This window comes from Danio aesculapii, chromosome 7, assembly GCF_903798145.1.
Source record: "Danio aesculapii chromosome 7, fDanAes4.1, whole genome shotgun sequence".
NCBI lineage: Eukaryota > Metazoa > Chordata > Actinopteri > Cypriniformes > Danionidae > Danio > Danio aesculapii.
The window spans coordinates 53,254,778-53,278,745 of record NC_079441.1 but is presented as its reverse complement, the minus strand read 5'-3'; the positions used below and the strand labels follow the sequence as shown (position 1 = coordinate 53,278,745).

The following is a 23,968-nucleotide window of genomic DNA, read 5'->3' as shown; positions in this document are numbered from 1 at the left end:
AACTTAACAGTCTTCTTCCTAATTTTCATATTACCACTTTAAAGATTTACAGTATAACCAAAATTCATTTTAGAAAACCAAAAACAGTAAGGCTGTTTGACACTATTCTCTGCACCTACCGAGTCAGGGAAGGACCACAGACACCTGCATCTCAAAATACGGAGTTTTTTTCCCCATACTGCATGCAGCATCAAACTCCATTAAAACAACACTCTTCCAGCAGTTCATAATCACATCCAATATCTTGTTTGTCACGGGGGCATGCATGAAATGGTCCTGAATGAAACTAAAAGTGCCAAACTAAAGTTAAAGTCAACACATTTAAAATGAATTATCCAAAATTAAATGAAACTCTGGAGGAAATGTGAATAGCGTGGTGGCACGATGAAGTTAATCGAATTACGTGCTACAACATGTTCTTTTTATGATCCTGTTTTACATTCAAAAAACAACTCATGTAAACACCTTAATCATATTACTGTCTTATTCAGATTAAGGCAAACAATTTGATTACTGATGTCCATGTAAACGTAGTCATTGTTACTCAACTGGTAAGTTGAGTGAGTGTTCTTTGCACAACTTTTATTTTGGAAGTCATGGGAAAGCCCTTGACACCATTGTCTGGTGTGGTTAATGTTCTCCCAAAGGCCACACGTGGGTAGCTCATTTTCAATTGGTGAAATTTGGATTGCAGAAATCAGCAAAATGGCAGCGGTTCCACTAGCGTCTGGGAGGTGGTGTGCAAGCAGAGTCTGTGCACCCAAAATCCTGTCGCTTTCACATGCATGGCTATACGCTCCAGGCCCTCGAGATAAAAAATATATTATCTCTCTGAAAGTGGCGGCAGCCGGGTTAGCTTTAACCAATTACTGAACAGATTATAGATAACCGACCAAAGAACATTTCACAAAGCTCATACCAGAGCACTGACAACATGATAAAGTTTCATATGTACCGTCATCATCAAAAAATACAAATCTGATAGTGTGAGCTGTGGGTCGGGTATATACAGTTGAAGTCAGAATTATTAGCGCCCCTTTGATTTTTTTCTTTTTTAAATATTTCCCAAATGATGTTTAACAGAGCACGGAAATTTTCACAGTATGTCTGATAATATTTTTTTCTCTGGAGAAAGTCTTATTTGGTTTTTTTTCGGCTAGAATAAAAGCAGTTTTTAATTTTTTATGAACCATTTTAAGGTCAAAATTATTAGCCCCTTTAAGCATTTTTTTTTTGATTGTCTACAGAACAAACCATTGATTGGCCTGCAATTGCTCAATAAGTAATTGCTCCCTTTCATTGGCAAAATCGTTAACCAGGTTAACAAGTTCTTGTTCAATGATATACACCTAAATACAGATTCAGGCAAACTAACAGTGCTGCCATTGCTCGATCTTAGTGCAGCACTTGACACTGTCGATCACAGCATACTTCTGGATAGGCTGGGTTGGGCTGTCTGGGACGGTTCTCAAATGGTTCAGATCTTACCTTGAAGGGTGAGGTTACTATGTCAGTATAGGTCACCATAGGTCAAGGTGGACACCTATGACATGTGGAGTTCCACAAGGCTCGATTCTGACACTTCTCCTGTTCATCCTTTATATGGTACCTCTGAGCCAAATAATGAGAAAGAACCAAATCTCCTACCATAGCTATGTTGATGACAATCAGATCTCCTTACTGCCTAATGACTACAGCCCCATTGACAACCTCTGTCAGTGCATTGATGAAATTAACAGTTGGATGTGCCAAAACTTTCTTCAGTTAAACAAAGAGAGGACTGAAGATATTGCTTTTGGGAACACAGATGAGGTTCTCAAGAATGCGTACCTTGGCACTAAAGGTCAAACAACAAAAAATAAGGTCAAGAATCTTGGTGTGACTCTGGAGTCAGATCTGAGTTTCAATAGTCATGTCAAAGCAGTTAGTAAATCAGCATACTATCATCTTAAAAACATTGCAAGAAATAGATGCTTTGTTTCCAGTGAGGACTTAGAGAAACTTGTTCATGCTTTTATCAGCAGAAGGGTGGATTACTGTAATGGACTCCTCGCTGGCCTCCCCAAAAAGACAGTCAGATTCTCATCCAGAATGCTGCGGCCAGGTTCTGACCAGAACCAGGAAATCAGAGCACATCATGCCTATACTCAGGTCTTTACACTGGCTCCCAGTCACATTTTGAATAGATTTTAAAGTATTATTACTGGTCTATAAATCACTAAATGGCCTAGGACCTCAATACATTACACATATGCTCACTGAATGCAAACCTAACAGATCACTCAGATCTTTAGGATCAAATAAACTAGAAATTTCAAGAGTTTAGTCAAAGCAGGGTGAATCGGCTTTCAGCTACTACTCCCCTCGCTGCTGGAATCAGCTTCCAGAAATGATCAAATGTGCTCCAACATTAGGCACATTCAAATCAAGACTGAAAACACATCTGTTTAGCTGTGCCTTTACCAAATGAGCACTGTTCTACGTCCGACAGATCGCACTATTATGTTTTTCTTTTATTATTATTATTACATTTTAACACATTTATATCTGTTTTTTAATCATTTTTATTATTTGTTTTTATTTTCTTATACTTGTCTCTTTTAATTCTGTTTATGTAAAGCACTTTGAATTGCCACTGTGTATGAAATGTACTATATAAATAAACTTGTCTTGCCTTACCTAGTTAAGTCTTTAAATGTCACTTTAAGGTGTATAGAAGTGTCTTGAAAAACAGCTAGTAAAATATTAGATAAAATAAAAGATAAAATAAATCAGCTATTAGAAATTAGTTATTAAAACTATTATATTTAGAAATGTGTTGAAACATATTCTTTCCGTTAAACAGAAAGTGGGGGAAAAATAAACAGGGGGCTAATAATTTCAACTGTATATACTACTTGTAAAACACTGTCATAAATGTCATGCAAGTCATATTCATATGATTTAACAAATAAAATTAACACAAGCGTAACATTTTTGTTATTTGTTGCAAAATAAATTGTCTCTTGTCTAAAGAAAAAAGAAACGTTTCCTACCAGTGCTCACAGCTCAATCTTTATTGCATGCACACATCTGGTTGTGCACACTTCATACACGTAGAACAGCAGCAAAAATCTTGTGCTGTGTGCAATGTGAAACATGTATTGTTCTCTAATGAGTCCACCTTCACTGTCTTTCCCACATCTGAGAGAGTTACAATGTGGAGAAAGCCCCAAAGAAGTGTACCACTCAGACTGCTGCATGCCCAGAGTGAAACATGGGGGTGCGTCAGTGATGGTTTGGGCTGCAATATCACGGCATTCCCTAGCCCTAGTTAAACATCTCCCAAGGCCTGCACAGTCACCAGATCTAAATATTATTGAGCAACTTTTGGGTGGTTTGGAGGAGTGAGTCAGGAAACGTTTTCCTCCACCAACATCACGTAGTAACCTGGCCACTATTCTGCAAGAAGAATGGCTAAAAATCCTTCAGACCACTTTGCAGGACTTGTATCTGCCATTCCCTGATGCTGTGTTGCTTGCAAATGGAGGCCCTACAATACATCATATTGTATTTCATTGTCTGACCTCTGTGTGTTTATATATACACACACACACACACACACTCACACACACACACACACACACACACACACACACACACACACACACACATATATATATATATATATGAATATAGTGCATTTGATAATGGGAAAACATATTTTTTTGTGACCACACTGACAAGTAGTTAGCTAGTTAGTATACATTCTGCAAAAATCAACATGAGCACATGTACATGGGTGGACTTTGTTTTGGATGCATTAAAACTATGCTCACTTCTGTTGCCAACACAAACAACTTACTAAAAAGCAGTTACAATATTAGCAGCTAATTACTAATAGTCAATTAATACTTCAATGTCGAGTCACCTTGCCACAGTCATATACCTTTTGCTGTACCTTGACACTGACCCTGATGCATACCTCTCAAAAATTGTATCTAAACATCACAATGATGCAGAATACAAGATCCGTGATTGGCCAGCTTGGTAGTGCTGATGAATATGGGTGGAGCCAAGAGCAATGGGAGCGGAGCGAGGTCGGTTTGCAAGTCTTAAATAAGTGTTGAACAATGCGGAGGAGCTCTGGGAGGATACTTTTGTTTTCTGTTTATTTTCATGAATAAAGTTCACATTCGCTAGTTAATGTTGAACATTCGCCATTTCCCGCCACTTTCTTCTCTGAATAAGTGTGTTGAGCTACCGCATTTCTGTCATAAACTCAACAAACCAAAGAAGAGATCAAGCAAAGAAACTCGACACAGTAGGAAACTCTGATAAATTGCTTTAAGTTTTTTCAACTCTTGGGTTAGTTATAGGGTTGTTCCGATACCAATACTAGTATCAGAAATACTCATCGATATTGCAAAAATTCTGACATCGGTATCATTGAACATTCGAAACCATAAATTTATCTGATACCATCTTTTAATTGAAACATATGCCCACTAGCATTGCTTAAAACTGCAAACCCAGAGTCAGTTCTTCTTCACTGCTCAGAATGCAAACACAGGAAGTTACAGAACCACTGTTGAGCAACAAAAAAGAAGAGGGTAACATACTATTTCATTTCGGAATTTTAAGTTTCAAAGAGGTTATTTTTCTTTATTGCTCATGTTTTTTTTTATATTTCTTTACTTTTTGCACTGATTTTTATACTGTAAAACGTGTTTAACTCAGTTTAAGTTGTTTGATTTGTGGCTGAACTTGTTTCAGTAAAGTACAGTAAATAATATCATTGTGGAATGAAATTCACTATATTTATTTGTTCGTGTTTTATTGATGATAAGTCTAAAGCACACCATAAATTAATTCTCTCAATATATACAGGGCTAGTAGTAGTACACATGACTATTTCTACAGATACACATTCGGTATCGGTTTAGTACTTGGTATCGGCTGATACCCTGAGCTCAAGTATCAGAATCAGTCAATGTCATGACAAAGACAAAAACAGGTTGTGATGTATTTATGTCAAGTTGCCATAAACAATGTAATGTTCGCATTTAAAATGTCATAACAGAGCGAATGACACATAACACTCAGGTATCAGTTCAGTACCTAGTGTCGGCCGATACCCTGAGCTCAGGTATCAGAATCGGTATCGGGAAGGGAAAAAGGGTATCTGAACATCCCTAGTTAGTTAGAGAAGATGTGGCACCCATACTGAGCCCGCTTTCTCCACATTTGTTGTTATTTTCCTCCACTACTGTCACCAGATGGAGTTTGGTTCCTTGCCGCAGTTCCCTTTAGCTTGCTCAGTTGGGGGTTAAAAGACAATTAATATTCAGTAATCTCATTGATTCAACTGCACTGACACTATCAGAGGAGAACAAAATGTGAACTGAATTGAGCGAGATAATGACGCCAATTCTGCAACACCAACACTCTTATTGAACCGAATAACGACTCTGTTGTTTTCTGCAGAGCTGCTTATAGCCGAATTGAGCTAGTTTCATTATTGACCACCTTTCCCAGCACTGACACAGTAACTGAACTGAACTCAAACACCATTGAACTAAATTGAGCTGAATAATGACACTGCTGTCTTCTGTTTATGCTGAATTTGTTTCGTTAGCGATATAATTTTTCAGTTTTTTTTTTATGCTAAGCCGCTTTAACGTATGGACTATAAAAAATCCTGACATTTGATGGTCCCTCCCATCTGCCAATGAAAGCTCAGATTTCAAACCATTAAGTAAGGTGAAACTGGTGAGAGGTATAATTTAGGAGAAGACTTCTCAGCTATCTTAAGACATAGGTGAGGCAATGCATTCACACACACTCACACACACACACTCACTCACACGCACACACACGCGCACACACACACACACACACACACACACACACACACACACACACACACACACACACACACACACACACACACACACACACACACACACACACACACACACACACACACACACACACACAAGATACTTTGTATTATTGCTCCAAAAGTGAGGCACGGTGGATCATCGGATGCAAAGCACTTACACTGTGAAATTTCTCATTTCACACCTCGCTGATCCGCGCAGGTTTCAAGAGGAATTCACCCAAGTGACCGATACTATTAAGCCATCATTTCAACCAAGTTTAACAGGAAACAAACCAGAGGGTGAAAGAGCCTTGTTTTTAGAGCAGTGCAGTATGGATCACTGCCTAAATGTGTACAAAAAAAGTTAGCGTTTAACGTCTGACGTCACTCACAATCATTCAAATCAATTCCATTGCTGTTGAGCTTAGAAACTGCATTGACAACAAAGGTGAAATCGCATCTGAATTTGTGTGTGACCCTAAAGCGGCAGGTGAAACCTCCCCGAAAACACATTAACCGTCAGGACTGGACTCCGGCTTCAACCCTCTCCATCCTCAGCGCGAGAGAGCGAGCTCAAACAATCGATTGTCAGCTCGCAAGCAATCAGCCACCATTATTTGTGAAGTTACACTCCAGTTCACATGAGCTGATAAAGGGGGCTGCTATTGATTCAGCGGCCATCCAGGAGAGAGCAATTTAAGCAACCGATGGGGCATAAAACAAACCCTTGCGTTCGGAGAAGAAGCCCGCGGCCCAGGCGGACGGCGGACAGGGGTTGCGCGTATGTGTGTTGTGTGACTTTAATGGGAAATGAAGCGTGCGCTAGTGAGTATGAGAGACAGACAGACGTGTCCCCGAGGGCTGGAGCAGAATGCAGCTCGCAGCAGGAGGAATAGAGCGCTAATAGATGAAGCGTGTTTGCAGAAGTGGTCGCGCTCCATTAGCTCCATTAATATTCATTACTGCCTGATCTTCAGGTCTGTTTGATAAGGCATTGTTTTGGAGATAACATTAACGCTCTAATGTGCATTTTGGAACGCAATTACAGCATCAAGGGCCAAGAAATCAGGGGAACGTGAGACAATAAGTGGATTATTATGCGTTTTTTTTTTTTAAGGAAATGTGACTGGTTGTACAAACATCGCCACCGCAACACCACAATGTGTCAAAATAATCAAAACGCTATATTTTGGGATACTTGCCCATTTTATTGAAAGCAAAAAAAGTCAGACTATTTGGCTTCAATCACACTACGAGGCTTAGTGCTCAACTCAGATTTTTGTGGCTAAAATGTGGCTAATATCAGATTGCAGTGTGAACAGATCATGGCCCTAAACTGACCCGCATGTGCAAAAGTACAGTTACGGACAGCACAAAATGTTTAATTATGCACACAATGTGTATACTGCATACCTGTCAACATTAGGATGTGAAAATAAGGGATATGCCATATACCACCATAATAAGCGATATGCCACCTCCCACCCCCCTTTTAAAAAATCCCCAAATTACTAAATATGTTAAATACTAAAACAGTTAAATGGTCAGTAATATGTTTTATTATTATTATTATTATTTACAAAAGAAAAATTAAATGGTATACATTAGCAAACAGTTCAGCTTATTAAAATTAAAAGCTATTATAATGAAACAGATTCAAGCTATCAAATCTCATTAGCCGTTTCTTTACTGTATAACTTGCACATTCTGATTAAAGACCAAGGAATGAATCTCTTACTTATTTAGATTTTGTCTTTTCATTACTTTAAATAACAGGTGTCACTTTAAAAATCTACACATCTAAGGTTATAATGAAAGCATTCGATTGCTTTCCTATCTTAACTATTTGCTCATTTAGGATGAAATTAGTTGTGTTTAAAAAACCTACCAAGATCGACATCTTTAGATATTATTGTTAGAAATTATGTGTATATGTCTGTTCAAACACGCACCCAAAACCCAGACTTTCGCTCCGCTTCAAATTGCGTGTAAAGAATTCATTTAGGAAACAGCGTCTATTTATCACTATGGAGCGTGTCAGCTGACAGTCATGCACCAGTATATGACTGTTTTGAGGATTGCATATGGAGGGGAGATGGCACCTGTAATGAAAAGAAAAGGGAATCCCGCCATAAACAAAGCGAAAGCACAGAACAGACTCGCATTTAAGAGCAAGGGGCGGCCCCTGGTGGTTGGGTGGTATGGGTTGCGTATAGGGAGCTTAATGTTTATTTGCCACTCTTCAGAGAAAGACTGAAAATACTGGAGAAATACGAGAAAATACTTTTACGAGGTGATAGCGGGATAGAACTGTAAAATACGGGAGAATCCCGGTAAAAAAACGGGAGGGTTGACAGGTATGATACTGTATAAAGTAAGCACCTTGTCAGATTATTCCTAATATAATTACTGCCTTTTACACAGACAACTGTGGTGTGTTTCATGAACTGTAAAGGGGTTGTTCTGCTACTACTAATGTGTATTTCGGCATTTAAAACCTAAAATAAGTCACTTGTGATTGAAAACGCTAATAATTTGTGATTTGTGACAGCCGCGGTGCGCATCTTTCTGACCACCGATGCAGTGAACTCATCAGGGGTTCATGAGCAACCACAGACTGAACTGTGAAGGCGGAGTTGGTTTATCTCCGTTTGATCAGATCTGCGTTTGATTTAATACTACACATAAAAATGGCTCAAATCTGAATTAAAACGATCAGATTCCATGTGGTTGTGGTCCATACTGACAAAAACAGATCAGAGTTACGTATGGACCAAAAAGGCAGATTCGAGGCATAATTGAGGCATAATTTCTCTGAATTACTCCTTACCCCTGCCCTTACATATTCAAAGTCATCAGTATTACATATTTTGTCAATTACTGTTGCGGTATATTGTTATACGTTACTATTTAAAGGCAAAGTTAAGTCTAAGGGCTCTATTTTAATGGTCTAGGCGCAGAATCTAAGGTGCATGCATGGCGCAAAAGCATTAAGGGCTTTTCTAAATCCGCATTTGCTGTTTTAAGGATGAAAAAATATGTCCTGCGCCCCAGCGCATGGTCTAACAGGGTTGTGCTTATTCACTTAATGAGCTATGGGTGTGTTTTGAGCATTAGTGCATTAAACCAATAAGACTCTCATCTCACATTCCCTTTAAGAGTCAGTTGCGTTGTGCCATGGTGCATTTGCTATTTACATGGTGGACTTTGTAAGAGGAAAAACTAAATGCTTTACTAGAGAGAAAACAGTTAAACAGATTATCTGCAGCACGAGGATAAAGAATTCAGCCTCTTTACTTTACTTTTACTCCTTTACGTTCGTGGATAAGGAAACAATGTTGTACGCACTTCACTGAAGACATCCATTAGTCTACATATTTAAATTTGTATGTTAAGCACAAAGATTTGTTTCAAAACGATTTTTAAATTCAGTTCTGATTTCCAGCAAATCAATAAATGAATAATAAAAATGAAGTGTGGTCAAAAAACTGAGTTATATCCAAACACACGTCCTATTCTTATGCCCCATATGGTGATGCAGACGTCTCCAAAAGTAATTTTTTTTAAAATCTTTTCACCCAAAACATGAAAGTTTACTCACCATTTACTCTTCCTTAAGTGGTTCCACACCTTCACCGGTTTCCTTAGAATCGTTTAACCATTGGCTTACATAGGAAAAAACAAATACTTTGGAAGCTCCCAACATTTTTTTTAAACAACTTATTTTGTGTTCAACTCAGGGAAAGCTCAAGGAAACTCAAACTGGTTTGTGATGTGGGTGAAATATCCCTTCAAGATAACAAACCGTATTCTCAGTCATGTAGTGGGAGAAATGACCATTAACTAAACTGACCATTATTTAAACACTTAATTACATTTGAACAAGTGCCAAAGCACTTTTTTTTACCTTTGACAATCAATCTTGTTCTCATGAATATTTCTTGTGTAGAGTTTAAATCACAAAACACACATTTAAAGCTCTTCACAAACTCAGAAAGTCTGAGATGATTTACATGTTATTATTATTATTATTATTAGTTTACTTTTTTTCTTTTATTACTTTTATATTGTAATGTGTGTCTATTTATATGTATGTATGTATAGCTATATATTGTTTTTTTTCTTCTCTTTCAATGACGTGGTATTGGTAGGGGAGGGGTAATGTACTGCTTTAAATTGTAAATTGTAAAAAAAACTCTTTACAGTGCAATCCTATCCTCTGCTGGATTCATTGCGGCACTGAATATTGTGCTAGACAAAACTAGATCTAAATCTGTATAAATGCTTGTATTATCATTATAAGTGATTAAATCACTCTGGAATAAAGCACTAAACCATCATAGAAACATTAGTAGGACTATCTGTAAACCTGTTTGAAGAAATTTTTATTGTTGAAGCTATTTTTTTTATTGTGAAAAATGCTATATATACACTGAAATGTTGACTTGAGGTTTGCCGATTGTGAAAAAAGAGAGATATCTGACCTTCTTGAATTCCTCCATTGAGTTGCTCCATGTCCAATAGTGTGCCTTGTATTGACCAATCCGTACTGCCATCATCTGGTTGCCACGGTAATAGAAGATGGGTCTGTTGATAATGAAACGCAAATTTTGTGGTAAAATCCTTCTGGCTGCCAAGATTGCCCCCCCTGTCCCATCACATTTTGGCAATGTGTGTTGTCAACCAGATGGTCTCTTTCTCAAACCCCCAGGTAGTGGCTTCAGAAGGACACCTTAACTTTCTTTTCTCTTTTTTTTTTTCCTGCATATTGTATTTTTGTACAGTGCCTCTGGTCACTGTTTGCACCTACAGTTAACAATAAACAATTGAACACAACCTAATGCATCAGCATCTGCACGTGTCCGATCATTTAGGATCGCAATCCGAAAAAGCTTTATTACCAGGTATGTTCACTTATATAAGAAATTAGTTTTTGTGACAGAAGTTTCCACAGTGCAACTGGATGACAGTGACAGGACAAAGACATGGATAGTTAAGAAGTAAAAAAATAAGTAAAATAAGAAAATACAATTTTGACAAATGTATGTACAGTATATTACAATATACAGTGCATCCAGAAAATATTCATGGAGCTTCAATTTTTCCAAACTTTTTAATTTATATATAATAATTCTCTGGAGCATAATTAAAATTAAACTGTAAGCACTTCTCTCTTTGTGTTGTGTCCTTTGGAAGCCCAAATCCAGAAACAGAAGAAGCTCTGTGGAAAGAGCAGCGTTTAGCTTTCTCTGCAATAACATTACAGCGCCTCTGGCCACGCCCCTTTGCTAGCGGGGTGCATGTGCATGGTGTATGCGCGTAACCGGAAGCCCTTGTGATCTCAGTAGCCTGGATGTATTTTTTTGTAGCCTCCAAACTTCGTTCGCTGTAGGCTTTGCTAAGCTAACTCTGTAAAAGCTAATCTCTACCTTTGCATTGAACTTTGAGCAGATTACATTAAGAAATGTTATTTATGTTCACACAGCTACCTTACACATCAACTACAGTTTAAATATGATATCGTAGTGGACCACCCATTTAAGTTAACTTAATCCATTTGTGTTGGGACAACATAAAGGAATTGTGTGGAATCCAGCATTAGACAGTGTACACTCAATAAAAACGATGTTTGCTGTTTCTACTACTTGTTTAAAATGAGCTGAAACAACAGAATTCTTGAGGGTTTTTTGCACCTACTTTATTGTTTTATGTTCAATCCACTTAAATTAGTAAAAAAAAAAGTTATATTAATCTTTTAAAGTTTTCCCAACACAAATCGATTGTGTGGAGGCCAGCATTTTTTACAGTTTTACCTGTCTATCAGTGAGCTGTTGAAGAGGACAGGACTTAAATCAACACCATCAATGACACGGTCATCGGGAGGAGAAACTCCAGCCACAGAAAGACCGGTGCTGAAAAGATCCATCACATTGGCCAACTGATGACTCACCTGAGGATCAAAAAGAGTCACACTATGTCATGTATGAGGTACAGCAAAACATTTATATCATGCAAATAACACATTGTTTGCTGTGGCTTAAAGGCATAGTTCTCCAAAAGAGTTCAGTAAAAAAGGCCCAAATCTAAAGAATGAAGAGTGTAAAGTATATAGTCTATGCACTGATATTTATGTGGATGTTTAGCATTTAGTCAAGTAATTAAATTGCAAATTGAGTAACCAAATTATCTTTCAGGCAAAGTAATTAGAAACGTAATTTAGATACAATTGTAATGATGTAAACAGAAATAAGTAATCATTTTTTAAGTAACTTAGCACTTTTACTATTGTGTAATACAGGTATAGGTTGAGATTTAATTTGATTCAATCATATATTTTGTTGATTAGTTTAGTTACATTATCCTTGTGTCAGACAGTGGAAATGCACTCAATATCAATAAAATATTTGATTCAAATATCAACAGAGCTCTTGATCGAAATAAACTTAGTTATATCGCATAAGGTTGTCAAAGCAATGCCATGATTAATGCACACTATAAAAAAAGTTTATATGATCCTAAAGATGGTCAATAATATCAGACACCATGGAGAACCCCCACTGTATAAAATTTAGATCCCAAAGACACTCAATGCAGTTGACAAATGAAAGTTACTTCATCATTTGTTCTCCATTGTGTGTGTTTTAAACCTTTAAAGTTTATTTCGTTGAAAACGAAAGTCGAACACAAAAAATGACTACGAAATTCAATGTGTTCCACCAAACTCCATTTTTCATAATATATTCTTTTGTGTTCAACAGATGAAAGAAAGAGAATTTGATTTAGTGACGAATGAGTAAATGATGGCAGAATTTTTATATTTGTGAGAGAGACAGACATACAGACAAACAGACAGATAGACAGACAGACAGACACAGAGAGATAGACAGACAGATAGACAGATAGATAGATAGATAGATAGATAGACAGACAGACAGACAGACAGACAGACAGACAGACAGACAGACAGACAGACAGACAGACAGACAGACAGACAGACAGACAGACAGACAGACAGACAGACAGACAGACAGACAGACAGACAGACAGACAGATAGATAGATAGATAGATAGATAGATAGATAGATAGATAGATAGATAGATAGATAGATAGATAGATAGATAGATAGATAGATAGATAGATAGATAGATAGATAGTTAAATTTTGCATATCTAAAACTGTTGTGTTGAAACCTAATTAACTCATTAATATTAGTTGAAGTAACATAAAAATATGGTTTCATGACTTTGTCACATCATTTTTACAGTGTATAATAAAAAGGCTTTAAAAAAAAAATCTACAGCAATAAATAAGGCATAAAATAAGATTTAAAAAAAATCTAAAACAGTTTAAGTTCAAATTTTCTTTTGATAAGAATGTACATTTTTATGAAGGACTCACATTTAAAAAAACTATTTAAAGTCTCTTCAGATTAAAATTGTTGTCTGATATCATGAAGTAAATGTTCAACAGTTTGTTTGCTATTGCAATATTGATATTTTGAAGAAACGTCTAGAAATCAGTAAAGCTGCCACAGCAGAAAATACATGTACCAAAACCCGAAAGACAAACATTTATGATATTAGCAATTCGCATATCAAATATGCTACAAAGGGTTTCAAGAGTTAATTGGATAAGCGACCACAATAATCTATTATTAATCGATGACCAATAATCTTAATATATGGTTTATCGCTATTCGCTAATCTAGATGCTCAAGATCAGCATCCACACAGATGCACACACATGCTATAAAGCATCTTCTTCATGCATGAGCCTTGTCGAGATGCCAGAGCGCAAAAGCACCGGCAGGGAGGCCGATTTAGAAGAGCAGAAGAAGGATGACGCGTTTCTTCGGTCCCCGCTCTAATCTGCGCTCGCAGGTTTATTATATACCACACTAACATCTCTGTAAATGAAGAGAAAGGCGGAGAGAAAGGCGAGTTGGGACAGAGGCCGAAACTGCTGCTTTATCTGTCCTCCCCAGTCCTGCTGCTGCAAAAAAGCTTTATTTTATTTATAAACTTTGAACTATTTTCCGATAAAATGCCATTTTTTCGCTGTCATCCTTGATCTTCCATTCTATTCTCTCCTGAGCGGCCCTTTGAGGGAGACGGCACGCTCACAATCAGATAGCACTATCAGCACAGAGCAGCTGCCTCTGTCTACACACACACTCTCTCTTCAGCCTCCCAGAATTCCCTTCACCACTGCCAGACAGCCGGTACATTCCATTATCTTCACTCTCAGGCTTCACACACACAGACATACATGCATACTTATACACACACACACAGGAAAGGAGAAATCAAAGGAAACAATTAATAAAGGTAACTAGCTGCTACCACCAGCTGCTCTTATCCCACAGAACACACACATAGACAAAAAACAAAACGCAGGACTAGTAAAAAGGGAAATGAATATTTTTTTATCTTCAATTCATTTCCTCTTGCTTCCCTTCTTACGGCTGTCTCTGTGTTTCTGGGCTGACGCTATAGTTATCGGAGCAGACAGACCTGCGAGCTCTGTCTAATGCACTCAGTCTATGTGTCTGTGAGCTGATAAACACAACAGGAGAGATCGGGACGGCCAGGTTAACTGTGGTTTTATTTTTTTTTATATTCACGTCACTCGAAGTGAACTGTAGGTGCGACGAGCTCTAGTCGCGCTCAGAAGTCTCTGATGCAGAGCCCGAGTCAAGGTCAAGTCTCAAATCCCTTTTGTTTAATAGGTTTTCTCTTGGTTTGTTTCACTATGCTGCAGGTTGGTTAAATCATATTGCTAGAGGGACTTCGTAAAGGATTTTCCAGACCATTAAAGCAAATTTGTGTGTATAAAAGCATACTTTCCTGAATCAAAAGATAATACGGTCCTGTTCAGAGTTAGGTGTAATTAGTTACAAAGTTACTTAAATTACTTTTCAGCAGGAAAGCATGTTGGAGCAACCGACTCCCATACAAAGAATCGCCGGTTCGATCCCAGCTCAAAACGGGATGGGTGCAGTAGGACTGGTCAGTTACAATTTATTTTAAAATTTGTAAGGGGCTAAATTGTTGAGGAAGGAGTTGTTCTCATAAAAATACTGAAAAATCTTAAATAAAAATAAAAAAACCAATTGTAAAAATACATTTAAAACATTTTTTAAGTAATGCATACAAATATATACATATACATTTATATTCCTCTCAATACGAGTTTGATTTATTCATAAATTCAGCCCAAAATGTCACTCCACGGCGTTCGGCAAAAACAAAAAAAGGGCATCAGTGCTTCTCATAAGAGAAACGGACGAGCAGATACACATATCACAAAGAGCCACACTCGAGCGGGAGCAGGACGAGCAAAAAAATCCGGTCTGCCGCTGCAAGACAAACATTAACAGTGTGAAACACCTGCTTATCCAGCTCTGCACTGCTCTGGCACTGCCCAGACACCTGGCACATCCCAGCCACATACCCCAGCACTCCTCTCCTCTTTCTGTTCTTTATCCGGCACGCCTGGCATATTCAGATACAGAAGCCCTCATTACAGCTCAATCCAACCTCAGCAAACACACAAACAGATTAGCTGCTTAAGACGCTCCCAATCCCCCTCTCCCTCTCCGCTCCGCTGTGCTATCAGGGCCCCGCACACCCCTCAGATATGAGCCGGGGGCAGGCTTAGCGCTCCCTCCTCCAAAAATCCCCCCACGCCGCGGCCCCATGTCACAGCTGCCCCTAATACAATTAAAAGTCATTTGCGGAGCGCGCAGCTTCAGCGGATCAGGAATAGGAAGCTTCCTCTCTCTCAACCAAATAAATAAATAAATAAAAATGGTTAGAGGAAGGAAAGGAAAACAGAAAATGTTAAAGGATGTACATTCAAAAAATTATGAAGTTTGATAAGGAATCCAGTGATTGAAAATGATAATAAGAATTAGACGCATAAGTCTAATTCGCATCTTTGGATGGAAACAAAGCTATGGACTTCCATTGTACTCATTTTTTTCGGACTATAAATGTCCTTCTATGGATAACCTTCTGTCTCGCTACAATCCAAATCGTTCTTTAAGATCTCAAAACTCAGGGCTTCTGGTAGTACCTAGAATAGCAAAGTCAAGTAAAGGAGGTCGAGCCTTCTCATTTATGGCTCCTAAACCCTGAATAGCCTTCCTGATAATGTCCGAGGCTCAGACACACTCTCCCAATTCAAAACTAGATTAAAAACATATTTTTTAGTCAAGCATACACTCAGTGCATTACTTGGCGGTATGATACATGAATGTGCTCCACGCAGGATTCTGCATCTCACTTATATACACTATGAACAGCAGCTACGCTAATTATTCTCTTTATTTTCTATTTCCACCTGGGGATACTCATCCCGAGGCCCTCAGACTATGCAGCGCCACTGATTCGATCCAAGACCGGTGACGAGATGATCCCAAGGTTTCCATATCCTGGACCAGGCAGTATCCTGAGCATCTGCTCTGGTGGTCTTGGAGGAGTGGAGAGCATGAAACTGATCCCCGTGACGCTCCAGGGACAGACGAGTCTTCGCTGAGAGCCCAGCTCATGCCCAACTGAGTCTGGTTTCTCTCAGGGTTTTTAATTCTTTACTTTCACCAATTGGTGAAGTTTTTTCCTCTCCGCTGTCGCCAGTGGCTTGCATGGTTCGGGATCTGTAGAGCTGCGCATCGATAGATTGCTCTTCAGTGTTGGGACTCTTTGGGAATTATTAAACCACACTGAACTAAGCTAAACTGAACTGAACTTAAACACTGAAAACTGAACTACACTGTTCCAATTTACTATGATCTTCTATGTGAAGCTGCTTTGACACCATCTACATTGTAAAAGTGCTATACACATAAAGCTGAATTGAATTGATGTCAATTAGGGCTGCACAACATATGCTTTCAGCATCGATATCGCAATGTGCGCATCTGCAATAGTCACATCACAGGAAGAGCAATGTTGACTTTATACTGTATGTTGGGATTATAGTTTTCCAGGAGCAACAGTTTAAAACCAGATGATATTTGGATTCACTGAGGAGTTTAATCTTAATGGAATGAAAGTTTATCATTTGCATGTGTTTTAAAGGCCAGTCTAAGCAGGCATGAGAGTTTTGTACTGAGAGGCACAAGCAATTGTACTGTTTATAACTCTAATAAAGAAGTATTTAGAGAATTATTTAAAGAATGAAGACTATTCACCTTATTTTTTGCGTATGAACGGGCACAGTCATTTGAATCTTTTTGGCTCCAAACTTCCGGTCTCATTCACTTCCATTCCTTTTTAGATCTTAAAAACAGCTTGTTCTGCTGCTTGATGTTGCAAACTGACATTTTCTTATTATATGATTCTGCATTGTCTGTATATTCATGCAAAAAGATGGGTTTGTAGAGCAAGTATTTTGACCGATTTCTGTGGTTTATTATTCCTAGTCATTTCTCCCATAGGCAGGTCAATCGGAAGTTCTAAAACAAGCGCACTTCCACATTATAGAATAAGGTCAATCCGCTTGTAAGGTGGTGGCGTGTTGGTGATGTATGCAATACTGTTTCCGGGTCCAAGCCGCCACTCATTTGAATTAAGAAAATATTAGTTTATGATCACTTTTTATTCATATCAAACATTAAAGGGCACCTATGGTGAAAAATCTACTTTTCAAGCTGTTTGGACAGACATATGTGTAAGTATAGTGTATAAACTGTCATATTGGGGTGATATAAACACACCCAGCCATTTTTTTTTCAATTTAACAACATAAAAATGGTGGACCAATTGGAGCGGTTTTTAGACCGACCGCAACTTGACGTAGGAGTGCGGTCCCCCTGCCCACCAAATTGATTGACAGTTGCATGTATTAACATGTCCTGGTAGTCACGTGTATAATCATATCAACAAAAGAGGACAAGCGCAAAGCAACCGGGAATAAAAGATCTGTTCAGTTTGCTAGGATCATCAATCATCATCAAATGTGATCAAGAGTACGTTTTACAAGTTTAACATATTTTAAAACATGCATGTGTGGAACGAAGTACAGTGATTTACTTCAGCTTTACTTCATCACCACAGCCGTGTGTCAGGACAATTATTAAAGAAGACACTTTAATCCCGGTTTGTGGACAATAAATCAGGTTTATTTTGTTCATTAACATAACAGATATCCATACAGCAGTGGAGATTAACCTGTATCCTGTCACATTGGCGGGCAAAAAGAGTGCAAAGCTAAACGCGCACACTGTCTGTGTCTGTGTGTATGCGTGTCGTGTCCACGCTGTGTCTGTGTGTGTATCTGTGTGAGTGTGTGAACTTTGTAACAACATTGTGCGTGACGCATCTTAGCAACTCTACAACAAATACTCATTGGTAGTATTTCTCACAAACGCTACGTGAGATCTGCTTCCTTTAAGTCTGTCTGTTGTCTGACGCAGCCGAGGGAGGAGATTAAGGCCTGCAGAAAGGCACGTAGAAACGGTGGGCGGGGAGGACTAGCCTTAAAGGCACAGTACACCAGAACCGCCTCCAGGTGCAAAAATGTATAAAATAGAATTTAATAAAAGGTATAATAATAAATCTGATGGGTGTTTTGAGCTGAAACTTTACAGACACATTCTGGAGACACAAAAGACTCATATTAAATCTGAAAAAAGTGGTAACCTAGGTGCCCTTTAAAGTGAATTTTATATAAAATCTTGATGTACACATCAGTCTCTGGACTTGCTGCATCACAAATACCAAAATTTTAACAATTTATAAAAAAATGAATCACTTTCTGGTCATCGAACATTAGGCATGCTTATATATATATATATATATATATATATATATATATATATATATATATATATATATATATATATATATATATATATATATATATATATATATATATATATATATATATATATATATATATTGTGATCGTGATTTTCAAAAGTATTACATCGCTTTGTAATTGTTTATTATTACCATTTGATGAGTCTCCCCATACAGTTTGATATAGTGCTTGGACCCGGAAGCCGCTTTGCATAACGTCACACTTTACAAAGCGGATACAGTGTGAGTGACATGGTGGCTGAATTATTAGCACTGTCGCCTCACAGCAAGAAGGTCGCTGGTTTGAGTCCTGGCTGAGCCAGTTGGCATTTCCGTGTGGAGTTTGCATGTTCTCACTGTGTTTGCATGGGTTTCCTTCAGGTGCTCTGGATTCCCCCACAGTCCAAAGACATGCGCTATAGGTCAATTGAATAAACTAAATTGGATGTAGAGTACTTGTGTGAATGGGTGTGTATGGATGTTTCCCAGTACTGGGTTGCAGCTGAAAGGGCATCCGCTGTGTAAAACATATGCTGGAGAGGTTGGCGGTTCATTCCGCTGTGGCGACCCCTGATGAATAAAGGGATTAAGCCTAAGAAAAATGAATGAATGACTATACAGTGTTATTTTACATTTGATTATTGAATTTCTGTACCTGAATACAGCAATATAAAATATTTCCCCTCTATCTTACCAATAATAATCCAGAATAATCCCAAATCAGAAGAAAGTAAATGAATTCTTTCCAAATAGTGCTAGTCAAGGTATCTAGTGAAATTATATTTATATCGCAAAATAAATGGCAGCAAAACAAAATATTGCAATGTCAAATTTGTGCAGCCCTAATGTTATGGTTCCAACATTCTTTAAAATATTGTCTTGTGTATTTAACAGAAGAAAGAAACATATTAAGATCTGGAAGTGTGAGTAAATAGTAAGTAAATGTACATTTTGGGTGAACTCTCTGTTTTTTAAATCATTGGAAAGAGACAGTAATGGCCAAATAACATTTGTAAAGTAATTCGAAGGGACTATTTTCATAAAAGAGAATCACTTTTTATGATTCAGTTTGAACTGAGCACCCAAAAAGGAGATTTAGTAAATAAATGAATCAGAAACCAAATAGTCTGTTGATGTTTGTTGTTTGTTCAAACTACTTACAGTATTTAAAATGAGCTTAAACAAAACAATTTGCGAGTCTTTTTAGCAACAACTTAATTATGTTTAATCCACCTTAATTTGTAAAATGGTTACCCTAATTGACATTTGATTAGACTTAATTGGCATTAAAGGTCATTTGCGGAGCACACAGCTTCAGTGGATCAGGAATGGGAAGCTTCTCACCCAATTAAGTAAAATAAGTCAATAATTAAGTAAATAAGAAAAAAAATGAGTAAAATAAGTAAATAAATAAAAACAGTTAGAGGAAGGAAGGGAGAACATGGAATGTTAAAAAAATGTTAATAAAATGAACAAAGTTTGATTTAAAAGGAATTCAGTGATTGAAAATGATTAAGGTAAAGACTTGAAATGAAACTGAACCTCATAAATATTATTTGGTTTGAATACTTTATTAATAATGGAAGCAGGGCAGTATAGGGAAACACTAGCTGGCGATATATACTTACGATATACTAATAATCCTGATATTGTTTAAGCTCCTTAGAATGTGATGTTTCAATGAATATGTAAACAATATACAAATGTGCTATTTGCTGAATATTATAATTGGCAGTGGTGAGACAACAGCATCTGATCAAAGCAATGTGGACATGTTTGCAAAAGCACTGGAATCATGTCAGCAGATGAGGACATTAAAATGACTCCTTTCGATTATGAAATACACTGTAACAAATATCTGTTAGTTCACATGATCCGTATTTTGTGATTCACAGGTGTTTTTTGTTTATTTACGGTTGTGAATTGCATTATGGGATGCTGATCTCGGCTCAGTCTACTTTTTATGTTGAAAAATCAACTCTGCAGTTTTAACAGAGTGATATTTAGTAACAATTTTTTAGTTTGAGACAAGATATTGTTTAAGGAATAATATATAGAGAACTAAGTCTGTAAAATAACAGAAAATGCACTGGCAGCTTATTACCAGGTTTTTGTACTGTGATTTACAACACCAACCCAGACAATATAGCACTTAAAACTATTAAAAATGTAAATTAAAGTAAATTTTTTCAACCTTGTCAACATCAAAAGCTTTTAACATTAAAAAGTTTGAAAAAGTTTCCCAGAGATGGGTTGCGGCTGGAAGGGCATCCGCTGCATAAAACATGTGCTGGATAAGTTGGCTGTTCATTCCGCTGTGGCGACCCAGGATTAATAAAGGGACTAAGCCGAAAAGAAAAGGAATGAATGAAGTTTGAAAAAAGGACTTTTATTAACGTTTTTAATAGTTTAAAGTGCTATACTGTCTGGCAGGGGTGTTGCTAGATGTAAAGCTCTACTGGGGCACTGCTCTAAGACAACTCTATAGAATACAATAAAATATGTTTTATAGAATTATAAGCTGTGTGTTGTCTTAGACCCACGTCATAGCCGACAATTAGGTTTATTAAGCCTCACCTCCCTGACTCATCATCCCTCCTTTTTGCTTCATACAAAAAAATAAAATAAATAAATAGAAATCACTATCATATTATTTAAACTTTGTTTTGTCGACTTTTTTTGTTTTGTCAACTCACTGCGTGCAGACACCTTCATATAAAAGATTGTTACCCTGGGTATTTTTTCGGCATGCATGTTCACTACCAGGACTTACACCGGGAGCAGAGTGGCGTGTCAGCCTCAAGCAGGAGCGGTGTGTGAGGTGTGAGAGAATGTTTTTTTTCTGCGCAAATACTACATGCTTTTTGATAAAACTACATTGCTTTCATCATCGATTGGTTTGGTTGAATAAACGTCTTTATTCTGGAATTACCACTCTTAATAAATACACTTGCATATAAAGTAAACCGTATCTCAAAGCATTTACTGGGGCTTTCTGCTATTTTATGGAAATAAAATGATTACTTTTTCTGCAAAGTAATGCATTACATTACTTTTGAGTTACTCGTGCGATACTTTTCTTACATGGCTAAGGCCATGTCTTTCGCATTTTTTTTTCTTCTTTTTTTTTTTAAATAAAGGAGCTCTGCAATTAACATCACACTGTATAACCTACACCTTCATTTGCCTTTAAAAAAAAAACACATCGCTCTGCCATCTTGGTTTCTGTCTGCTCCTGCATTCTCTCATCGAGTGTGTTAATGTTGTTTTTAATTAAACTTTTTTTTTTAAGCTAATCAATTCAAGTAAAAAGTAACTCGCAATATGTTTTTAAAAAAGTAACTCAAATATGTATTGTTACAGATTTTTAAAAAAGTTTTTTATTATATTACTTTACTCATTATTTATAAAAGTAATAGTATTATGTAACTCGTGTAACTTGTAAGGCATTACCCTCAACACTGATTACAGTTATATAACAACTACATCAAACCAGAAACAAACCAGTGACCTTATTGCTGTGAGGCAACCATGCTAACTGAAGTGGACATGACAGGATATTCTGCCATGACTCCAGTTTGAAAGCGTTGCCAATTCAAAGGGTATGTGTACAATACACGACTTCTATGCTAATCATATAATTGCGGTCAGTGTTGTGGAAAGTTCTTTTTGAAAGTGATGCATTACTATATTGAGTTACTCCCCCCAAAAATAATAAGTTGCATTACTTAATGCATTACGTTACTTTTCCGTTACTTTTTCTTACCTGGCTGAGGCTTGACCTCAGAACTTTAAATAGAGGAGTTCTGCAACACATTGTATAACACACTGTATAACCTACACCTTCTTTAAAAAAAAAAAAACACATCGCTCTGCCATCTTGGTTTCTGTCTTTTCTTGCATTCTCTCATTGAGTGCGTTACTATGTTATTTTTAATTCCACAATTGAATTTTTCCACCTAATTCATTCCTTATTCCAATTTCTTTCTCCAATTTGAGATGTTTGACAGTTCAAGTCCAATTCTCTGGCATAAGTGTTACTATCGGGCCAAGTTTGTCTTTATTTCCACAAATCTCACTCTAACATAATAAAGTCTTAATATAATAAATAATACAATTTTTATATCGTGAGTGCTTGTTTCTTTATCTTCCTATCTTGCCACGTAATTTGAGGAGCCAACAATTGCATTTTTGTATGCTAAACAACCTTTGAAGCTCATGGTCTGGACCGACCACAAAAATCTAGAATACATTAGGTCCATCAAACGACTTCATTCTCATCAGGCTCATTGGGTACTATTCTTTGGCTTGTCCAAGAATAGAAAGGCCGATGCCCTGTCACGTTTAAGTGAGGTTGAACCCAGACCAACCCTTCCGTTTACTGTTCTGAATGTGTGGTTGCAGGGGTAACCTGGGGGGTGGAGTCTGTGGTTTGTCAGGTATTTCGTACCATCGAAGTGCCTGCGGACAGTCGGTCCGGACCAAGGTTTTACAGTGCGGTCACTCATCCGAGCTAGCCTGCCATCCAAGAGCAGATCGTATCATTGGGTTAATCTGGTGGCTCTCGATGGTGTGGGACACTCATGAGTTTGTGTTGGCTTGTACGGTAGCTAAGAGTTCTAATCTACTCCCAGCAGGGCTTCTCTGGCCACTGTCTGTCCCTTCATGACCCTGGTAACACATAGTGATGGACTTTGTCACTAAGTTACCCCCACTGTGGTGGACAGATTTTCGAAGGCAGCATACTTTATTCCCCTCACCAAATTACCTTCAGCAAGGGAGACAGCAGCCATTGTCTTGGACCACGTTCTCCGTATTCATGGCCTACCGGTTGATGTGGTTTCAGACAGTTCTGCCAACACCTGGGGTGACTGCTAGCCATTCTTCTGGGTACCACCCACAGACCAACAGCCAGGCTGAACGAACTAATTAGGACTGCTAAAATTAAATTATTTAATTAAACTCGCATTACATAAAAAAAACTCAATTACATATTGTTGCTAAATTTTAAAGCAATGTGTTTCTTTACTCGTTACTTATAAAAGTAATATTAATACGTAACTTGTAATGCATTACTCCCAATACCGATTATGGTTAAATAACCCCTATTTAATAATTTAATAATAATTGAAAATGCTACAAACCGTGGTGTAGCGCAAATCTGTTTTTTTGAGAAAATGAACTAAACCTCTAGTTCAGACAATTTCTCATGTGCAGAAGGTAGAAAGGAGTGAACAATAATGTGTAGGGAACATGTTGATCTCAACACAGTTTCTTCTTAGACCTCTCTTCTAATGAGCT

The 23,968-nt window shown here is 37.5% G+C and overlaps 1 protein-coding gene across 1 annotated transcript in view; it reads right to left on the bottom strand.

Moving 5' to 3' along the window:
- Window positions 1-23,968, bottom strand: part of galns (galactosamine (N-acetyl)-6-sulfatase) — an 82,968-nt gene that overhangs the window by 36,344 nt on the left and 22,656 nt on the right. Inside the window, exons 10-11 of the mRNA XM_056462166.1 lie at window positions 11,677-11,813; window positions 10,348-10,450 (exon numbers count right to left, since the gene is read on the bottom strand). Coding sequence (XP_056318141.1) covers window positions 10,348-10,450; window positions 11,677-11,813 — 240 coding nt within the window. The remainder of the gene's footprint in view (window positions 1-10,347; window positions 10,451-11,676; window positions 11,814-23,968) is intronic.